The sequence below is a fragment of the Nomascus leucogenys genome, chromosome 11 (assembly GCF_006542625.1).
Source record: "Nomascus leucogenys isolate Asia chromosome 11, Asia_NLE_v1, whole genome shotgun sequence".
Classification (NCBI taxonomy): domain Eukaryota; kingdom Metazoa; phylum Chordata; class Mammalia; order Primates; family Hylobatidae; genus Nomascus; species Nomascus leucogenys.
In genome coordinates, this window is record NC_044391.1 from 54,663,703 (window position 1) to 54,683,504 (window position 19,802).

A 19,802-nucleotide genomic window follows, 5' to 3' on the forward strand; every position below is an offset into this window, starting at 1 on the left:
GAACTCCCTACTCACTTTTATCTCTCTAGCCCCTGCCTGACTTCTCACGAGTCCCTGGTCTGACATTGCCCAGTGGAGCCTTCTCAGACTGCTTGACCATTGTGGAGTTCCTGCATAGCTTTGGCAAGGTGCTGGGCTTTGATCCTGCCAAAGATGTGCCTAGCCTGGGGGTCCTGCAGGAGGGACTCCTGTGTCAAGGTGACAGCTTGGGTGAGGTGCAAGACCTGCTGGTGAGGCTGCTGAAGGCTGCACTCCATGATCCTGGCTTGCCCTCCTACTGTCAGGTGAGTGCAAGTCCCTCCCAAAGTAACCAGGACAAGTAAAGGAGATGTAACTACTTAGTGTTTCTCTTTTCCTTATATTTTTCCATTTCTTTTTCTTCCTGACTCCTCTCTCCTTATTTTACTTTTCTTTATTTTATTCCTTTTCTTTTGTGGTCTTCTTTCGTATTCTGTCTTAACCCCCATAGTTCTCTTCTGATGTATTTTCCTCTTGCACATTCACCCAGCTTGGTTGTTCGTCTTTCCCTACTCACCCCCATTATGCTGTCCTCCACACAGTCCCTAAAGATCTTGGGGGAGAAGGTGTCTGAGATCCCACTGACAAGAGACAATGTGTCGGAGATCCTGCGCTGCTTCCTTATGGCATACGGAGTAGAGCCAGCCCTCTGTGACCGCCTGCGCACCCAGCCTTTTCAGGCCCAGCCACCCCAGCAGAAGGCTGCTGTCCTGGCCTTCCTTGTGCATGAGCTCAATGGCTCCACCCTCATCATCAAGTGAGAGGCTGGGAGTGGGGATGGTCATTGTATCCCTTGCATCAGAATGGGGTGGTGGACTTCTAGCCTTCCAGAAGTCCTCAGAAATGTGTGTTCACTGCCATGTTCTAAAGATGCTGGAATGACTTGGGACTGAATTGCAGTGCCCTCCCTGGGAGAGCCTAAGCCTTCCTCTGCCATTCATCCAGTCTGGGTTCTAGGCTGGAACTCCTTTTTCAGCTGCAGCCCCTTTACCCTTGAGCCTCCTTTCCCTTTTTTTGTGCTGCCACTTCATCCTATTCCCTATTCCCCTGCAGTGAGATTGACAAGACTCTGGAGAGTATGTCCAGCTACAGGAAAAACAAGTGGATTGTTGAAGGCCGGCTCCGGAGGTAGGGACCAGACAGAGGGTAGAGCCCCAGAGCGGAAAGAAGTGGGGCGGGTGAAGCATAGCCAGGGTTTTGGCCTGAAATGCGATGCTTTAGCCCCTTCCCTGGGTTTGGGACCTTACCAGGGCCCAGGATGGTTTAGAGTCAAGGTATTTCTTTTGTGGCACTATCATGTTCCTCACCAGTTTCCCTTAAAATTTTTTTTTTTTTTGAGATGGAGTCTTCCTCTGTTGCCTAGGCTGGAATGCAATAGTGCAATCTTGGCTCACTGCAACCTCCGCCTCCCAGGTTCAAGCGATTCTCCTGCCTCAGCCTCCCATGTAGCTGGGATTACAGGCCCATGCCACCACACCTGGCTGATTTTTGTATTTTTAGTAGAGACAGGGTTTCCCCATGTTGGCCAGGCTGGTCTCGAACTCCTGACCTCAGGTGATCCTCCTGCCTTGGCTTCCCAAAGTGCTGGAATTACAGGTGTGAGCCACCACGCTTGGCCTTGCCTTAATCTTTCTCCATCTATTTCAAGGCTGAAAACTGTTCTGGCCAAGCGAACTGGGCGGTCTGAAATAGAGATGGAAGGGCCAGAGGAATGCCTGGGACGGAGGCGCAGTTCTCGGATCATGGAGGAGACCAGTGGCATGGAAGAAGAGGAAGAAGAGGAGTCTATAGCAGCTGTCCATGGCCGCAGGGGTCGAAGAGATGGAGAGGTACTAGCCCAAGATCAAGGAAAGTGGGAGTTATAAAATAGATTCCCCTTTCTTGAATCTGATAACCTCCTTTTTTAAAAATGCCCACGTGTTTCTCCCCAGGTTGATGCCACAGCATCTAGCATCCCAGAGCTAGAGCGCCAGATAGAAAAACTCAGTAAGGTATTGTGCTTCTAACCTCCCAAGAGTTGGAGATATGGGCTGGGCAAGAATTGATCAGCTTATTTTTTAAACGGAATTTTAATTTTTATTCTTTTGAGATGGGGTTTCTATTACCCAGGCTGGAGTGCAGTGGCATGATCATGGCTCACTGCAGCCTCAGCCTCCTGGGCTTAGGTGATCCTCCCAAGTAGCTGGGACTACAGGCAGGAGCCACCATGCCTGGCTAATTTTTGTGTTTCTGTAGAGACAGTTTCCATATGTTACCTAGGCTGGTTCTGAACTCCTGGGCTCTAGCAATCCACCTGCCTTGGCCTCCCAAAGTGCTGGGATCACAGGCGTGAGCCACCTCTCCCAACCTTAATCACCTTCTGAATTAGGCCCAGATGGCATCACTTTTATAGAGGGGCTGAAAGCCATTGCCTTTCTCCGATATACTGGATGAATTCACCACTGTTACTCTGGAAATGTGTTTATTCATCTTCATTTTCATTGTCTACCCAGCGTCAGCTTTTCTTTCGCAAAAAGCTGCTTCACTCATCCCAGATGCTTCGGGCGGTCTCCCTGGGTCAGGACCGCTACAGACGTCGCTACTGGGTATTGCCGTATTTGGCTGGTATCTTTGTAGAAGGAACAGAGGGGAACTTAGGTAGGTGTGTCTGTGGGAGTGTGGATTCTGAGTCTTATCAAACAAGAATTAAATAATTCCTTTTCCTTAGTAGTCTTGGGCTTCTTTCATTTTCTGATAATATAGCGTAATGGTTAAGAGCACAGATTTTAGAGTAAAGCAGCCTACCCACCTGCTCTGCCATTTCCAGCTGTATGATTCTGTTTCTTCATTTGTGAAGTTGAGATAATAATAGTATGTGTACTTCATAAGGCTACTGAGAGGCTTAAAATGAGTTAAGTCTCTTAGAATAATACTTAACCTATAGTTGGTTCGCAATAAATGTTTGCTTATGATTGTGCTGCTGCTGCTGATTACTTGGGAGAATAGTGTTTCTTCCCCAGATACTGTGTTCATTGGCATATAAGCTCTTCCCAGTGGAATCTCAAAAAAGGGGGACTAAGTCCAAGAGAAAAAGAAAGTATAAGTCCTAAGTTTATACACCCTCTTACTTTCCCTCGTATGTCAGCATATGGCTTAACTCTTTACTTCTCTTTACAGTTCCTGAGGATGTGATAAAGAAGGAAACTGACTCCTTAAAAGTGGCAGCCCATGCATCACTCAACCCTGCCCTCTTCTCTATGAAGATGGAGTTAGCTGGCTCCAACACCACTGCCAATTCTCCTGCCCGGGCCCGAGGCCGACCTCGAAAAACTAAGCCTGGGTCTATGCAACCCAGGCATCTTAAGTCGCCTGTCAGGGGTCAGGATTCAGAACAGCCCCAGGCCCAGCTTCAGCCTGAGGCTCAGCTTCATGCTCTTGCCCAGCCCCAGCCTCAGCTTCAGCTTCAGCTTCAGTCCCATCCTCAGTCCCATAAGGGGTTCCTGGAGCAAGAAGGCTCCCCTTTGTCACTGGGTCAGAGCCAGCATGACCTCAGCCAGTCAGCCTTCCTGTCTTGGCTGAGCCAGACTCAGAGCCATAGCTCCCTGTTGAGCAGCTCAGTCCTCACGCCTGATAGCAGTCCGGGAAAACTAGACCCAGCTCCATCACAGCCCCCGGAGGAGCCAGAGCCCGATGAGGCAGAATCCAGCCCTGATCCTCAAGCACTCTGGTTTAACATCTCAGCCCAGATGCCCTGCAATGCTGCCCCTACACCGCCCCCTGCAGTTTCTGAGGACCAACCCACTCCCTCCCCTCAGCAGCTTGCCTCCTCCAAGCCAGTAAGTAGCCAGAATTACTAGTATGCACTTGATTTCATCTTGCCACAGGCACCATTGCCTGGGAGTGGAGCTGCTGCCTGAAGTTGAGGGAACCTATAAACATGAAAACATCCTCATTTCCTTATGTCTCATTTTATTCACAGATGAATAGACCCAGTGCTGCCAACCGTTGTTCTCCAGTGCAGTTCTCTTCCACACCCTTGGCTGGGTTGGCCCCTAAGAGGCGAGCAGGAGACCCTGGAGAAATGCCACAGAGTCCCACAGGGCTGGGACAGCCCAAACGGAGAGGGAGACCTCCCAGTAAGTTCTTCAAACAGATGGAACAGCGTTACCTAACCCAGCTGACAGCCCAGCCTGTCCCACCTGGTGAGTGATCTTGGAGTGAGGGCATCCGGTGTGGGCAGTGCTTCACAGCTGGCCCCCCACATATATCTCATCTGCTCACAGAGATGTGCTCAGGCTGGTGGTGGATACGAGATCCTGAGACGTTGGATGCCATGCTCAAGGCCTTACATCCCCGAGGTATCCGGGAGAAGGCACTTCACAAACACCTTAACAAGCACAAGGACTTCTTGCAGGAAGTCTGCCTGCGGCCCTCAGCTGGTAAGTACATTCCTACACCCAGCTTGAGCTGAAGAGCCCAGGGTAAGCATTGAGCTGCTGCTAGGGACAACAGCCTGATGGGCCTCTCCCTCTGCCACCTCTCTTCTCAGACCCCATCTTTGAGCCCAGGCAACTACCTGCCTTTCAAGAAGGGATTATGAGCTGGTCCCCCAAAGAGAAGACATATGAGACAGACCTAGCAGTGCTTCAATGGGTAGAGGAGCTGGAGCAGCGGGTTATCATGTCTGATCTGCAGATTCGGGTATGCTGGGATTGGCATTGTGTAGGAAGTTTGGGGAAAAGCATTGGTCCCTTATGCCCTGTTAGAAAAAACCCTGGGTCCCTACTTCACAGGTGACCTACCTTAAGTGGGTCTTGTTTTTTGTTTTTTTTTTTTTTCTATGCCAAATTTTCCTCCTTTTACAGTGAGTTTTATTCCTCTCTCTTAACTGAAGGGCTGGACATGTCCTAGCCCAGACTCTACCCGTGAAGACTTGGCCTACTGTGAGCACCTCTCCGACTCCCAGGAGGATATCACCTGGCGAGGTCGGGGCAGGGAAGGACTGGCACCTCAGCGTAAAACTACCAACCCTTTGGACCTGGCTGTGATGCGGCTGGCTGCCCTGGAACAGAATGTAGAACGGCGGTACCTGCGGGAGCCCCTCTGGCCAACTCATGAGGTTGTGCTGGAGAAGGCCCTGCTTAGCACACCTAATGGTGCCCCTGAGGGCACCACTACAGAGATGTGAGTGACTCCCACCCTCCATTCTTGGTCTTGGAGAGAAAGGGATAAGTTCCCTCTTTAGTGGATCCTGCTCCTCATCCAAAGATCACCACTTTCTCCCTTCAGATCATACGAGATCACCCCTCGCATTCGTGTCTGGCGCCAGACCCTCGAGCGGTGCCGGAGCGCAGCCCAGGTGTGCTTGTGCCTGGGCCAGCTGGAGAGGTCCATTGCCTGGGAGAAGTCTGTCAACAAAGTGGTAAGAGGCTGAGAGAGGCTGGAAAGGCTGAGGGGCCAGCCAGCAGGGGCAGGTGGGGTCACTGGCAGGTAGAGGCTGGAGAACTCATTCTACCTCCTCACAACCTTGGTCCAGACATGTCTAGTCTGCCGGAAGGGTGACAACGATGAGTTTCTTCTGCTTTGTGATGGATGTGACCGTGGCTGCCACATTTACTGCCATCGTCCCAAGATGGAGGCTGTCCCAGAAGGAGATTGGTTCTGTACTGTCTGTCTGGCTCAGGTAAGGCTTCTGCTCTTTCTTTCCCACACTCCAACAGAAATCAGAGATTATCCTCAATCTCTCCTCTCCTTGGAAAGAGTCCCAGACTGGGTATCAGGGGACCTGGGTTCTAAGTCCTTTTTTGGACAAGTCACTTAAATTCCATAGCTTTAGTTGCTTTCTCTATAAAATGAGAATAACTATACCTTCCCTTTTACCTACTTCATTGGGTTATGTGAATAAACCAATGCCAGCTTATGCATGATAGTATTTTGAAGCCTTAAATCATATTTAGGCAGAGATTGTAGTAGGACAAGCAGTGCATCTCCAGCTGTTGCTAATCTCAGCTGTTTCCTATACTAAGCAGGTGGAGGGAGAATTCACTCAGAAGCCTGGTTTCCCAAAGCGTGGCCAGAAGCGGAAAAGTGGTTATTCGCTCAACTTCTCAGAGGGTGATGGCCGCCGACGCCGGGTACTGTTGAGGGGCCGAGAAAGCCCTGCAGCAGGGCTTCGGTACTCGGAAGAAGGGCTGTCCCCCTCCAAGCGGCGGCGACTCTCAATGCGGAACCACCACAGTGATCTCACATTTTGCGAGTGAGTTGAGTGAATCCTAGGAGGACAGTTGGCTCTACCTCTGCCAGAGGAAAGGGCTGGGAGGGGTCAGCATATTTGCTTCCTGAGATGGAGCCATCATTGTCCTTGTAATGATAGGATTATCCTGATGGAGATGGAGTCCCATGATGCAGCCTGGCCTTTCCTAGAGCCTGTGAACCCACGTCTGGTGAGTGGGTACCGGCGCATCATCAAAAATCCTATGGATTTTTCCACCATGCGGGAGCGGCTGCTCAGGGGAGGGTAAGTAGATGTGGGTGAACCCCCCCGGTCTTTGCTACTGCTGCAACTCCTACCCAGCTCACAGCTTTGCCCCTGCCCTGTCCAGGTACACCAGCTCAGAGGAGTTTGCGGCTGATGCCCTCCTGGTATTTGACAACTGCCAGACTTTCAACGAGGATGACTCTGAAGTAGGCAAGGCTGGGCACATCATGCGCCGCTTCTTCGAGAGCCGCTGGGAGGAGTTTTATCAGGGAAAACAGGCCAATCTGTGAGGCAAGGGAGGTGGGGAGTCACCTTGTGGCATCTCCCCCCACCTTCCAAACAAAAACCTGCCATTTTCACCTGCTGATGGTGCCCTGGGTCCAGACTCAAGTCAGATACAACCCTGATTTTTGACCTTGCCCTTGGCAGCGCCCCACATCCTCTTATTCCTATATCCCTTTCTCCCTTTCCTCCTCTTGCTCCTCAGTAAGAGGTGCAGAGATGAGGTCCTTCTGGACTAAAAGCCAAAAAAAGAAAGAAAAAAATAATTTTTCTTTTCTGTTTTATTTGCTAATTAAAAATGGGGAGGGGGAAAGAAGTCCCTACTTCCTCCTCCCTGCTTCCTCTCCTCCCCTGTACGTGCCCCAGCATTCTGGGGTTATTTAACAATAGCAATAGTTCTAGTGAATGTGTGAAACCAAGAAACACTCTGTACTGTGTGCGGACCCGCAGTGACGGCCAGTAAAGTGGACTTAACTCCCAAGTGTGTCGCGCCGGACACCGGGCCCTGGACATGCTGCTTCCATGTTCAGTCCCTTCCCTGCTTCTCGCTGTCTGTTTTTCTTTTCCCACCTCCCAACCCCCAGTTTTCAGATTTTCTCTCATCCAATAATGTAAAACTATCGTGTACGGGTTCCTCCCTCCTTTTCTCTTCTCCCAAATCTTTTCCCTTCAAAGGAAAAAAAAAAACGTTCAGAGGTCCCTGTCTTCTGTCCCCATCTTCCTGCCGATAGCTATCCCCTGTATGACGTTGGATGCTCCTCATATGCTGAGTTTCCAGCCTTTTCTGAAACTCAGTAGCTGGGGAGAGGGCAGGGAGGCTTCCTGGGCCTTCCAGCCTCCTTCCCCACCTCCTTCCCAAACCCTCTTGGGAACTCCTCAGGGACAACTACTGCTGAGTTTGGGTGCACCCCAAGATGGAGGCCAGGTAGCAATGGGGCCGGCCTCAGAGCGCGCTGTGTGTGAGTGTGTGTGTGTGTGAGAGAAGATGCTGTGCTTGTGACCCTGTATTGTTTGATAGGATCCATTCAGTTTCCCCAAGTATCTGTTTTCACTCTCATTTTTCCGATTGTTTAAAACCATCACTTTTTTGTCTTTGGGAAACCACAGGAACAATTTCTCTGGAGACAAGGCTGTGTCTCTCTCCTGGTCATTTTTGTTCCAGCCTCTTCAGACTGTGCAATCTTTCAGCAGGAACTCCCTCTCCTCTCGGTAGCTCTGAATCTTAAGCTTCTACGGGAGAGTGGTAGAACTGGATCATTTCCTAATCCCATTTAGTTGTGCTTTTCTTCATTTACTTCATACCCCAGGACCCCTTCCCCAGCAGCAGAGACCCTGGAGCACAGGAGAGTAGGGAGGAGTAGTTCTGGGTCCATCACTGCCCTACATGTGACTATGTCCAAGTTAAGCCCCCAACATGAGAGGAAAGCTGCTGACTCCCAGCTATAGCCATGGGCGCTTGGCCCCTGCTTTTCCTGCTCAGCAGAGCCCCTCCCTTCAGAGATTACGGGTACTTGCACTGGGGAGGTGGCTGCTGGCTGGCCCAAGCAGAGAGCTGAGGCATCCAAGAAATGTTCCATTGGGGGTGGGGGTGCCAGGTGAGGTGGAACATTCCTTGTATTCTGGCAGCACTGAAGAGCCACTGAAGGGGGTAGGGGCAGTGTAGGTCCTGGGGCAGCCCCTTTATTCCTTTATGCCCCTTCTCCCCCATAGCCTATTTCTAAAGTCGCCTTTTCTGTCAGATAAACCTCAAAACTTTTAATTTTATTTGAGATTTTTTTTTGCTTTTAAGAGGTGGATTGAAGAATATTTGAATTGACTTTATATTATGCATAAATATTTATATTTTATCTAAATAACTGCGCTGTAACAAACTTTGTGTTAGACAGTTGAAACTGTTAGAGTTGGGGGCTCTGCTTTTTCCCCCCTGGCAATTTTCCCCTGGTATAAGATGTGCTAGATTAATTTCATTGTTGGAGGTGAGGTGGATGGGGGAGTGAAATCTCCATGGTTCCTGCTTTGTGTTTCTCTCCCAGCTCCATCTCTTTCCCTAGGGACCAGACACTCACTCATATGGCGGGGTGGGGTCCTAGCTTCAGTTTGAAGAAGTGGGGGCTGGAGCAGGGTTGGGGGTGGTAGGGATAGGGCATGATCAAAGGGGCCATTTCTTGGTTTTCTTTCCTCATCTTCACTGCCCCCTTGAGCTAGGTGGATTTTCTCTTCATGACAAGAGTATTTGGTAGGGAAAGCAGGTTTAAAATAAAAAGACAACCCACCCCCTGCCCATTTGCTTCCCTCCCATCAGTCTGATTGACAGGAAGAAACCACATCATCAACACCAACAAGTTTCTGTGTTCCTTTTACAGCAAAAGGGACTTTTTATATAACCAAATGTGGTGTTTTAGTGACTTTTTGATAATGTACAGTTTTTTGTGAATTTAAATTTATTTCTTTCTATATTTTTAGGACCAATCTCATTTTTAATAAGGTTAAAAAGAAAAAAAAGTCTAGCGAAAAAACTCCTGTTTTTGCCATGTGATGTTCCACAAGTGCAGCTGTAGAAAAGTGCTTGTCAGTTGAATAAAAAAACCACATTTGATAGAGATTCAAAAGACTCTGTGTATTCATCTTCCCTTCTACACACCTGAGGGGGAGACGGCGTTGGGATGGGTATGACTGGCTTAAGAGACCACAGGCAGGGGAACAACATGTTCGCCTTTTCTGTGCAAACGGTACTAAAAGCCGGACTCCTGTTCCACACCCTCCGTGTGGATGGAAAGAGTCATTAGTGCTCCTGCCTAAATGTCTGGCTGAGTTGCTGGAGCAAAGTGGGATTCAGTGCATCCAGGTCCTGCCTTGTGAGATGTGGCCCCAGCTTCCTAAGCTGCTACCTCTGTGTTCCTGTCATAGCAAAAATGGGACCATCACCAGCGTACCAACCACTTCCCACTCACGGATAAGACACCAAGACGTAGACTTTTGTGTTTTATTAAAAAAAAAAGTGTGAAGTAAGCCAAAATGGACCTCTACCAAGTTGTAGGGAAGGACAAGGAAAAGACCAGGGGTAGAAAAGGAGCGTAAGTTAGAATGGTGGCGTTGGCATAGATGTGGGAAGAGTATAAAACTAGAAGTCTCTAGATAAAAATGCACAAAATGTGTTTAAGTATAAATTAAACATTTTCTGTCCACATGCAAAGAAGTGTTTACCCACCCAAAAAGGGTATATGTTGAAGTGGGGACTTCACTCGGGCTGGAAATGTATTACCCTCCAGCCTGGAAACTTTGTCTTGGTGAAAACCCCCTAAACTGTTAAGGTAGAAAAGGAACATTCACTTCCAGCCTTATAAAAATCCCAGACTCCCTCTTTGGTGTTTGGTTACCTTCACAGCTATACACCAGCCACCGAGCAGCTTTCTTGTCCTCTTAAGTTCTAAACTCTGCTCCTATGCTGGTGTCCTCCAACCATTACTTATTACCGTAAGCCATCACTGCACAGCCTACTCCCCTGGCCTATCACAGCAGGACCTATCTGGAGAGTTCACACCATTCTAGGGTGATCAGTGAGCTAAAAACCCCAGAGAAAACATTGTAGGAATAGAAATTCCCAAGTTTTTAAATTCCGAAGAGTTTAAAAATTATGAGCCTTTTCTAGCCCCCATCTTCCCAACACTCAGAGAGAGAAGGACAGTAAAGAAATCAGTGAATCCAGGTATTTACCTATTGTTGAATTGTGAGATTGTGAGGTAGATGTGTAACAAGGACAAGGAAGTTTGGCGATCTGCTTGGAGAATGAAGGTTTATTCAAAACAAGTGGACAGGTCAGGGGTAATGGGTGATGAGGGCACCTGGCTTTTGTAGTCATGTGGGGACCATCCCCTGGGAGGTGCAGCAAAGATCAGAAGGGAGACAGAAACTCACAGTCTGGTTTTAGCTGCCAACTCATGGAAGTCCATAGCTGGCTCCTATGGAAGGCCTACCAAATGAGGAAATTTCAGGAATTTGCTAATGCTTGGGAGGATTGAAAATGTAGGCAGCACAGAAATAGAGTAGTTGGTTTAAACGGGAATCAGGAAGGATTGGTATAACAAGGCACAAGATTTGGAATTTACCCTTTACAGACTGGCTTTTATAACACCCACCCTCCTCTCTGAAGCCTGCTGATTCAGGGCTAGCAGAGCCTAGGGGCAAGTTTGGGCCAGATCACCCACCCAGTTTATTGCCCTTGGCTAAGAATGCAAAGCCCCTCATGAGCGCAATGCTGCCACTTTCCCAGAAGGTGGGGCATGTGCACAAGGCAGCAGCAATAGTCCCTTTCTAGAAGACTAATAGCCACTGCTACTAGGGATTCCTAGGACATTCCAGCAAGGCCTCTCACAGCATCTGTATGGTGCAAAGTAACAGCCCACGTGCAGGCCTCAACTCCCAATGGGTTGACATTGGAGTGACAGGAGTAGGCACTGGAGGCACTAAGGGAGGGTGAATGAGCTCACTGATTGTCAAGTTAGGAAAGGAAAACGAATGGAGTGGAGCTGAAGTGGCCCAACCCAGGGCATGGCCTGTGAAGCAGCAAAGTCTGGTCTTCATCTTCAGTATGAGTAATGTCCTCTTACCACTCCCTATCTCTTACTGACAAGGTCTATTACCCTTTAGAGCCGCCAGGCTTCTTGGCCTGGGCAACTCTACAAATTCTTTGGTTAAAAACACTACAAAGGGCCGGGTGCAGTGGCTCACACCTGTAATCCCAGCACTTTGGGAGGCCAAGGCAAGTGGATCATTTGAGCCCAGGAGTTCAAGACCAGCCTGGGCAATGTGGCAAAACCCTGTCTCTACTAAAAATACAAAAATTAGCTAGGCATGGTGGCAGGCACCTGTAATCCCAGCTACTCAGGAGGCTGAGGCAGGAGAACTGCTTGAACCCAGGAGATGGAGGTTTCAGTGAGCCAAGATCACGCCATTACACTCCAGCCTGGGCAACAGAGTGAGACTCCGTCTCAAAGAAAAAATAAAAATAAAAAAACTGAAAAGGCCAGGTGTGGTGGCTCATGCCTGTAATCCCAGCACTTTGGGAGGCCAAGGTGGGTGGATCATTTGAGCCCAGGAGTTCGAGACCAGGCTGCGCAACATGGTGAAACCCTGTCTCTATTAAAGATACAAAAATTAGCCATTTGGAGGTCAGGAGTTGGAGACTACCCTGGCCAACGTGGTAAAACCCCATCTCTACTAAAAATAAAAAATAAAAAAACTACTGGCACACGCCTGTAGTCCCAGCTACTTGGTGGCCGGGGAAAGGGTGGCTGAGGCAAGAGGATCACCTGAGCCTTGGGAGGTCGAGGCTACAGTGAGCCGTGATGGTGCCACTGCACTCCAGCCTGGGCCACAGAGTGAGACCCTGTCTCAAAAAAACAAAATAAAACAAACAAAACCAAAAAACCAAAAACATTAAAAACAACATCTCATCCAAGCATGGAGGCTCACACCTGTAATCATAGCACTTTGGGAGGCTGAGGTGGGAGGCTCACTTGATAGGAGTTTAAGACCAGTCTGGGCAACATAGTAAGACCCCTGTCTCTACAAAAACTTAAAAAACTAACTGGGCTTGGTAGTACATGCCTGTAGTTTCAGCTACTTGGAAGACTTAGGTGGGAAGAACCCTTGGGCCCAGGAATTCGAGACTGTAGTGGACTACGACTGCATCACTGCACTCCAGCCTGGGTGACACAGCAAGACCATCCCTAAAAAATAAAATAAAAGCTGGGCGCGGTGGCTCATGCCTGTAATCCCAGCACTTTGGGAGGCTAAGGCAGGCAGATTACCTGAGGTCAGGAGTTCGAGACCAGCCTGGCCAACATGGTGAAACTCCGTCTCTACTAAAAATAAAAAAATTAGCCAGGCATGGTGGCAGGTGCCTGTAATCCCAGCTAGCTACTCGGGAGGCTGAGGCAGGAGAATTGCTTGAACCTGGGAGGCGCAGGTTGCAGTGAGCCGAGATCTTGCCACTGCACTCCAGCCTGGGCGACAGAGCAAGACTCTGTCTGAAAAAATAAAATAAAATAAAAACATCTCTCTCCATCATCATCTCCACATCTTCCTGACCTCTACTGGCACCCTCCTCCAAAAAGTCCAATCAGTTTAGGGTCTGAGTGTCATCTCAGAGTCTGAGATGAGGAGTAGTAACACCGATAGGAGATGGCTAGGCAGGCTCAGAGCCTATAAAGGATTATGCCATCTGAGGAAGGGACTCTAGTGTGTTCTAGTTGACTGAAAACAGAAAAATGCCAAGTACAAAAATATTTTAAGAATGTTATGAGCATCTGTAATGAGTGGGGGTGAGATGTAAAGTATAAAGACAGTAAGAGCTGGGCTCCATGAAGACAGCATTCAGAAAACACTAGGCATAGTGTTTAAGAGCCCAACCCTCGGCTGTGAGCTGGAAGGCTCCCCTACGTTTCCCTCTGCCATCACCCCAACCAATTAGACTATTTCATGGGAGAAACAGTATCCCTCCTTTCTTCTCCCTCCTTTCCTCCAAACACTCACCCACTGTTACAAATGAACTAACAACTGGGGGGAAATGAGTGTAAACCAAATGCACCAAAAAAGAAATTCCTCAGTGCCATTAGCCACTGCAAAATCACTTCAGGCCCCCATCACTTCCCATGCCCAAACCAGAAACACTCATTAATACAATCTAACAAGTAGATTCACATGAGAAGAACTCCAAGAGGTAAATTTGAAATTCAAAACAAAAAATTAGAGCCATTTAAACATTTTAAAATATATATATATAGAGAGAAAGAAGACAGAATCAGGAGTTCTGTGAGGCAGAGGAGAGGGGAGTGGTAATATCAACAATGGTTTCTATGCGTGAAGGGCCCTTCCTAAGCCTCCTACCATAGCAAAGCTCCCCCGGTCTATCAAATGAACAGAATTCTAGATTTGTTTTCTCTTTCTCTCAAAGGCCACTGACAAGAAAGCAGCTATGGTATATTTTCCTTGACTGAGGGCTGGAGACTCAAAAACAAAAGCTATCTGCCCAGCCAGGGCCCTCTAGAAGGTTGCTGGGCTTGGGGCTATTTTACACTGGATAAGCCCTTCCTGAGTTTGGAAGCATCAATGAGAAGACTGTGGCAATTTGTCCTTTACGCTTTTTTTTTTTTTTTTTTTTTTGAACGAGTCTCGCTCTGTCACCAGCTGGAGTGCAGTGGCGCAATCTCAGCTCACTGCACTCCAGCTCCGGTTCACGCCATTCTCCTGCCTCAGCCTCTCCGAGTAGCTGGACTACAGCCCCCCCCCCCGGCTAATTTTTGTATTTTAGTAGAGACAGGTTCACCGCGTTCGAGCTCTGACTCGTGATCCCCGCTCGGCCTCCAAAGTGCTGGATTACAGCGTGAGCCACCCGCCCGTCCTTTACGCTTTATATCCTACCCATTGCCCCGCACTCCCTCACCCCTAGGATGTACATAGAAAGTCGACACTAGGGGGCACTGGGACTCTCAATTCTGGGGTGGCTGGGAAGGGAGGGAAAGCTGGGCCAAGCTCTACTTGTGACAACTGACACTACAGTTTCTTTTCCCCTGCTGTCACCCCCTTGCTGTCCCTATGGCCAGCCTAATGAACACCTGTCTCTCTGTCCTCCATTATTTGCCTTTGTCTGACTGTCTGGTGGAGAGGCACCTGGCCTTGAAGTGCAAGGGAGTCAAATTCTCCTTTCAGTGCATAAGGGAGTGACTGGGAGAAGACAGGAGCAGGATTTTATTTCCTAGAAGATGGGTGAAGTCTTTCTTCAATCTGTCTCCATGTGTATAGAGTCACATCTTGCAGAAGGGGACAGTTAAAGACCAAGACACAGGCTTTTTTTAAAGGACTCCTGACCTCATAAAGAGTTGGAATTTATTGTTCTTTTCTACCCTAGCTCCCTGTTGTCCTTCCAGAGAAGGAACATTATTTCTGACGTCCTGGTTCCCTGGGCAAAGGGTCCAAGCACACCGGGGCAGGGCAGGTTGCTCTGGACAGTTTAGAGAGCTTTGTCCTTTCCCACCATTGCACAGCACACACCAGAACAATGCCCACCTGAGTCCCTCTGAGTACATGTGTGCATTCCGCATGGAGCCACAGCTCTTTCAAGAATCACTCTTGCTATATGCAGAGTTATCAAAAGTCAAAGTCTGGGGAGAATTCAAGGATCCCAGTCCAGTCCTTCCCAAACAGTTGCATGAGTGTCAGAAGGCACTGTTTGTCCAGGGTTGGGGTGAGAATTTACCCTAACCCAGGAGGCAGGGACAACACTGTCTATATCAGTGTTTCCCAATCTTGGCAATATTGACCTCTGGAGTCAGATAATTCTTGGCTGGGGGTAGTGGGGACTATCCTATGCAGTGTAGGATGTTTAGCAGCAACCCTGGTTTCCAGCCACTAGATGCCAGTAGCACACACATCCCACCTCCAGGCGTGGCAATCAAAACTGTCTCTAGATGTTGCCAAAGGCCTCTGAGGGACAAAACCACCTCTGGTTGAGAACCCCTGGTCTGTGAGTGAAGCAGCAGATCTTCCACCGTGTGGAAGAAGCCTATGTGGATTCAACTAGGTCACAGCTGCAAAGGCTCTGAGCACAGCAATGTGTAACAGGGAAGAGAGGGGCCATGAAGCCCAGGACAGAAAATATCCTCCAGGAGGCAAGAAAGCAGGTACTCCCAAAAAGCTGTACCTGGCATCTTCCTCAGATGCTGTTGGCCTTGGCAGTGAGAAGACTTGGTAAAAGTCAGTAAGTCCAGTCTTCCAGAACTTGCCAGGGAAGACCTAGTCTTCAACCAAATTTGGCTCAAGGGTGTGTTCCCAGGGCTGTGGAATTGTCTCTTTAGTAAGCCTGGGTCACATCTGTGCTTTCTGAAGCCAAAGTCTAGTTTTTTCTCCCAGGGTGTGGCACGGTGGGGGAAAGAACAGCCACTTCCATGGCCTACTTAGTGTTCTGCCTTGTTCCTTGCCCAGCCTGCCCCCAACCCCAAATTCCACCTGAAATTTCATTTTTAAAAATCCATAAAATTAAAAGCTGTAAAAGGGCAAAGTAGGCAGGCTCAGCTGTTTAGAAAAGAGAAAAAGAAGAATCTGGACAAGAGAAAGAAGGCATAATATGGGTGAAGAGGAGACGGGGTGCATGAGCTGCGAGCTTTACAAAATAAAATTTTAAGAGTCTGCATACTTTTTAAAACACATACACACACACATCAAAAAAGTCCATAACTAAGCTCAGTAAGTAGGGCTCCTTCATCAATGTTCTACCACCACACCTTTCTGTTCTGTTTTGGTTTGTAAAGAAATAATTACAAATTGTTTTAAAAGCATTCCCAAATAATTCCAATACATCAAAAACTTTTTCGCATAGATGAGAAGCTATGACCACCATGTCTCTTCAAGGTAGGGGAAAAATACGTTGCAGTTAAAAACAAAAAGCTTTCTTCGCAAAAGAAAAAAAGTTTTTTTTGATCTCCTTGAATGTAGCACACAAAAAAAGTGATGGTTCCCCCAGGCTCCATCAGCAATGGAGAAATAGTAAAAGGCAGGAACGTAGAGATTTCTTTTTCCAGGCCCAGGCCTGTGAAAAGCGATGGCTAAGTGTTGGTCCTTAGCAGGGCCGACGGATGGTCTCCATTCCTGGTTAACCCTCGGGAATCTGGGAGCATGAGTATCTCCAAGAATTCATTTCTATTCAGTAAAGATGGGGAGGGGAATCCTAAAGAAGGCACAAGCCAGAGAGGAGACAAGACAAACATGAGAACCTGACTTCAGGCCGGGCTGAGCTGCTGTCTGCCACTGCAGCCCTCCCTGCCCCCCAGCATGTGGTTCTTACCCACTGTTACTTGTTGAACTGGAAAGAATAGACCCCATGCTCTGAGGGTGCGTCCACTGCCACTTGGTTCTGTTGGCCGCTGCTCTCCTGTGCCATAGCCAAGGAGGGGAGTCATCTTGTGCATTCCTTTCCTCACCTCCACTACAGCAGCCTCACCAAAGCCCATCCGACATCGAGTGCCCTCCCAAACCTACCCACTCTCCACACTCATGTGTGTTTCCAGCCACACCACCACTTCCCCAACCTTCCTACAGCCTGTCCTCTTCCCAAGACACATTAGTCAATACAAGCCAGCACCCTGGTGTCAACTACTGTAAGGAAGGGCCTCATTCATAAACTCAGACCAAGTCCTTCTTTCCTACATCTGTTGTTGTTGTTTTTTTTAAATATGGAACGCTTCACAAATTTGCATGTCATCCTTGCACAGGGGCCCTAATCTTCTCTGTATCGTTCCAATTTTAGTATGCATGCTGCCGAAGCGAGCACATCCTTCCTACATTCTTCATATACCTACCAGCTATTTGTGAACACAGAATCAGCATCATTGTGAGAGAAAGAACTTCATCAGGGGGAAACCTGCCTCCGTTCGTTTTCCTAATCTCAATCCAAAGAAATGATAACTCTTACCTCGACTGAAACACTGGAAGAAGGCACAGGGGTGTACTGGGAGATGTAAGCTCCTTGCATAGCTGCAGCCGTCGGCACATACTAGAAAGAGAAACATCAACAGGCTTACAGCAGTGATTTTTGGCTACATTTGAAGCAGCTGGGGGGCTTTAAAAAATACTGACACCTATATTCTACCCCGAGATTCTATTTTAATTGGTCTGAGCATTAGCGTCTTAAAAGCACTTCAGGTGGTTCTAAAGTACACTGTTAGGGAGACATCTCCCTATAGGACTTATTTTCCTCCTGTTTCCTGACTTTCTTCTGCTTTTCCTCAACACACTCCCTTCTCTACCCTTGAGCCCTTTCTATGCAAAAAGGAATGCAGTAGGCCTACAAGAAACCTAATGAGCTTCCTCCATCCTTCCAGGTACTATTTTCACGAGGATTCCTAGGACGTGTGTGTATCTTAAACTAATATGCAGACAGAAGCACTATTCATGAGGTGCATGAGTAGGAATCAGCTAAAAGGGGTGGGCTGGGGAGCAGAATGGCTGTATTCCTGGCTCATGGAGCACCACCATTGTAGTTTATGTCCTGTTCTGAGTGTGCCCTGGATGACACTGAAGTAATTCCATCATTATTCATAAGTTACTTATGCTGAAGAGTATTACACAGGTATGCCTTGCTCAGTAGGAGAGTTTACAATCAGAAATATCCTGCTTTACCGTGCCTGTGCTGCTGAGGGAGAGATGGCCCAGTTGCTGGGTAAGGGGTCCCATCATGGAGGCAGGCTGGAGAGAAATGGGATGGTCCATCCCTGGTGTCAGAACTGAACCCTAGAGGCAGCAACAAAGGACAGGGTTAGCTGCAGCATCCCATGAGGCTGCCTAAAGCAGTGATTGGTGGCTGTCAGGACCACTGGAGACAGACATTTAAGAATCCTGGGAAATGGTAAGTAAGCAGCAACCCAACTATGCAACAAGAATAGGAACTCTGCCTGTCAGTGTGGAAGGACCCTCGTCTAAGAATAACAAGCTTAGGTCTTACTGCTGGGTTGCACAAGGGTCTGAGCCAGAACTCACACCCCCATCTCCTGGCATCAAAGGCCATTTTTTTTTTTTTTTTTTTTTGAGACGGAGTTTCACTCTTGTTGCCCAGACTGGAGTGCAATGGCACGATCTCAGCTCACTGCAACCTCCGCCTCCTGGATTTAAGCGATTCTCCTGTCTCAGCCTCCTGAGTAGCTGGGATTACAGGCGCCCGCCACTACGCCTGGCTAATTTTTGGCATTTTTAGTAGAGACAGGGTTTTGTCATGTTGGCCAGGCTGGTCTCAAACTCCTGACCTCAGGTGATTCGCCTGCCTTGGCCTCCCAAAGTGCTGGGATTACAGGCATGAGCCACGGTGCCTGGCCAGTTTTTTCTTTACATCAAATTGCCTCTTTGGCTTCTGCCCACTTCTGAACACTCACTGAAGGCTGCATGAGGTACGAATGGTGGTGCATCCAAGATGGGTTAGGTACTTGTAGAGGAGATGTCTGAGTCACTCTCTAAAACAAGCAAAACCAAAAATGTTAATTGCCTGGAAACTATTATTCAGCCCAAGGATCTAATAATGTTCAACAAAGCTCAGAAAAGTTCCAATGCCCCACTCAAAATGGAAACATTAAGAAAAACTGCTTTAAAAATATTAGCAACTCTTAAAACTCAATAAATAATCCAGTTTAAAAAAGGGCAAAGAGGAGTTCAAAATTACAGTGAGCTATGATTCTGACACTACACTCCAGCCTGGGCGACAGAGTGAGACCCTGTCACTAAAAAAATTAGAAAAAAAAAAAAGGGGGGTTTGGAAAGATATCTCTCTAAGAAGATATACAAATAGTCAATGAGTGCATGAAAGAGGTTCAAATGCAAATCAAAACCACAATGGGATACCACTTCATACCTGTTAGGATGGCTACAATTATTATTTCTATTTTTTGAGACCGGTTCTTGCTCTGTCGCCCAGGCTGGAGTGCAGTGGCGGGATCTCGGCTCACTGCAAGCTCCACCTCCCAGGTTGACACCATTCTCCCACCTCGGCCTCCTGAGTAGCTGGGACTACAGGTGCCCGCCACCATGCCCGGCTAATTTTGTTTTTGTATTTTCAATAGAGACAGGGTTTCACCGTGTTAGCCAGGATGGTCTCAATCTCCTGACCTCGTGATATGCCCGCCTCGGCCTCCCAAAGTGCTGGGATTACAGGCGTGAGCCACCGCGCCCAGCCCACACCTGGCTACTTTTTGTATTTTTTTTAGAGACGGGGTTTCGCCATGTTGCCCAGGCTAGTCTTGAACTCCTCAGCTCAAGTGATCCACCCACCTCGGCCTCCCACAGTGCTGGGATTACAGGTGTGAGCCACAGTGCCAGGCCAGCATGGCTACAATTAAAAGGATAGAATAACGAGTGTTTTACACTGCCACTGGTGGGAATGTAAAATGGTGCAGCTACTCTGGAAAATGCTTTGGCAGTTCCTCAAAAAGTTAAATATAGAGTTACTATGTAGCCCCGCAATTCCACTCCTAGGTATATACCCAAGTGAAATGAAAACATATGT

General features: G+C 48.2%; 2 protein-coding genes and 1 non-coding gene across 16 annotated transcripts in view; 1 reads left to right on the forward strand and 2 right to left on the reverse strand.

Annotated features, from left to right (window-relative positions):
* Positions 1 to 9,359, forward strand: part of BAZ2A (bromodomain adjacent to zinc finger domain 2A) — a 40,018-nt gene extending 30,659 nt beyond the window's left edge. For 3 of the 6 annotated variants that reach the window (XM_030822415.1, XM_003252806.4, XM_030822417.1), the window contains 16 exons: positions 30 to 284; positions 561 to 775; positions 1,072 to 1,146; positions 1,667 to 1,847; positions 1,950 to 2,009; positions 2,511 to 2,655; positions 3,175 to 3,833; positions 3,977 to 4,199; positions 4,281 to 4,436; positions 4,547 to 4,698; positions 4,892 to 5,181; positions 5,287 to 5,419; positions 5,534 to 5,680; positions 6,024 to 6,253; positions 6,371 to 6,514; positions 6,600 to 7,023. In XM_030822415.1, coding sequence (XP_030678275.1) covers positions 30 to 284; positions 561 to 775; positions 1,072 to 1,146; positions 1,667 to 1,847; positions 1,950 to 2,009; positions 2,511 to 2,655; positions 3,175 to 3,833; positions 3,977 to 4,199; positions 4,281 to 4,436; positions 4,547 to 4,698; positions 4,892 to 5,181; positions 5,287 to 5,419; positions 5,534 to 5,680; positions 6,024 to 6,253; positions 6,371 to 6,514; positions 6,600 to 6,765 — 3,231 coding nt within the window. In that variant the 3' untranslated portion in view covers positions 6,766 to 7,023. Of the gene's footprint in view, positions 1 to 29; positions 285 to 560; positions 776 to 1,071; positions 1,147 to 1,666; positions 1,848 to 1,949; positions 2,010 to 2,510; positions 2,656 to 3,174; positions 3,834 to 3,976; positions 4,200 to 4,280; positions 4,437 to 4,546; positions 4,699 to 4,891; positions 5,182 to 5,286; positions 5,420 to 5,533; positions 5,681 to 6,023; positions 6,254 to 6,370; positions 6,515 to 6,599 lie in introns of all 6 variants that reach the window. The other 3 variants (XM_003252805.4, XM_030822414.1, XM_030822416.1) reach the window with 3 other exon arrangements.
* RBMS2 (RNA binding motif single stranded interacting protein 2) overlaps positions 1 to 19,802 on the reverse strand; it is a 101,148-nt gene that overhangs the window by 8,638 nt on the left and 72,708 nt on the right. For 5 of the 9 annotated variants that reach the window (XM_030822421.1, XM_030822422.1, XM_030822425.1 and 2 more), the window contains 5 exons: positions 18,679 to 18,756; positions 17,933 to 18,043; positions 17,226 to 17,306; positions 16,599 to 16,685; positions 14,489 to 16,481 (listed from right to left, as the gene is read on the reverse strand). In XM_030822421.1, coding sequence (XP_030678281.1) covers positions 16,605 to 16,685; positions 17,226 to 17,306; positions 17,933 to 18,043; positions 18,679 to 18,756 — 351 coding nt within the window. In that variant the 3' untranslated portion in view covers positions 14,489 to 16,481; positions 16,599 to 16,604. Of the gene's footprint in view, positions 1 to 14,488; positions 16,482 to 16,598; positions 16,686 to 17,225; positions 17,307 to 17,932; positions 18,044 to 18,678; positions 18,757 to 19,802 lie in introns of those variants that run through there. The other 4 variants (XM_003252803.4, XM_030822418.1, XM_030822420.1 and 1 more) reach the window with 4 other exon arrangements.
* On the reverse strand, positions 16,981 to 17,084 carry LOC115837481. Its single transcript, XR_004032513.1, has one exon. It is a non-coding gene; the product is annotated as a U6 spliceosomal RNA (small nuclear RNA).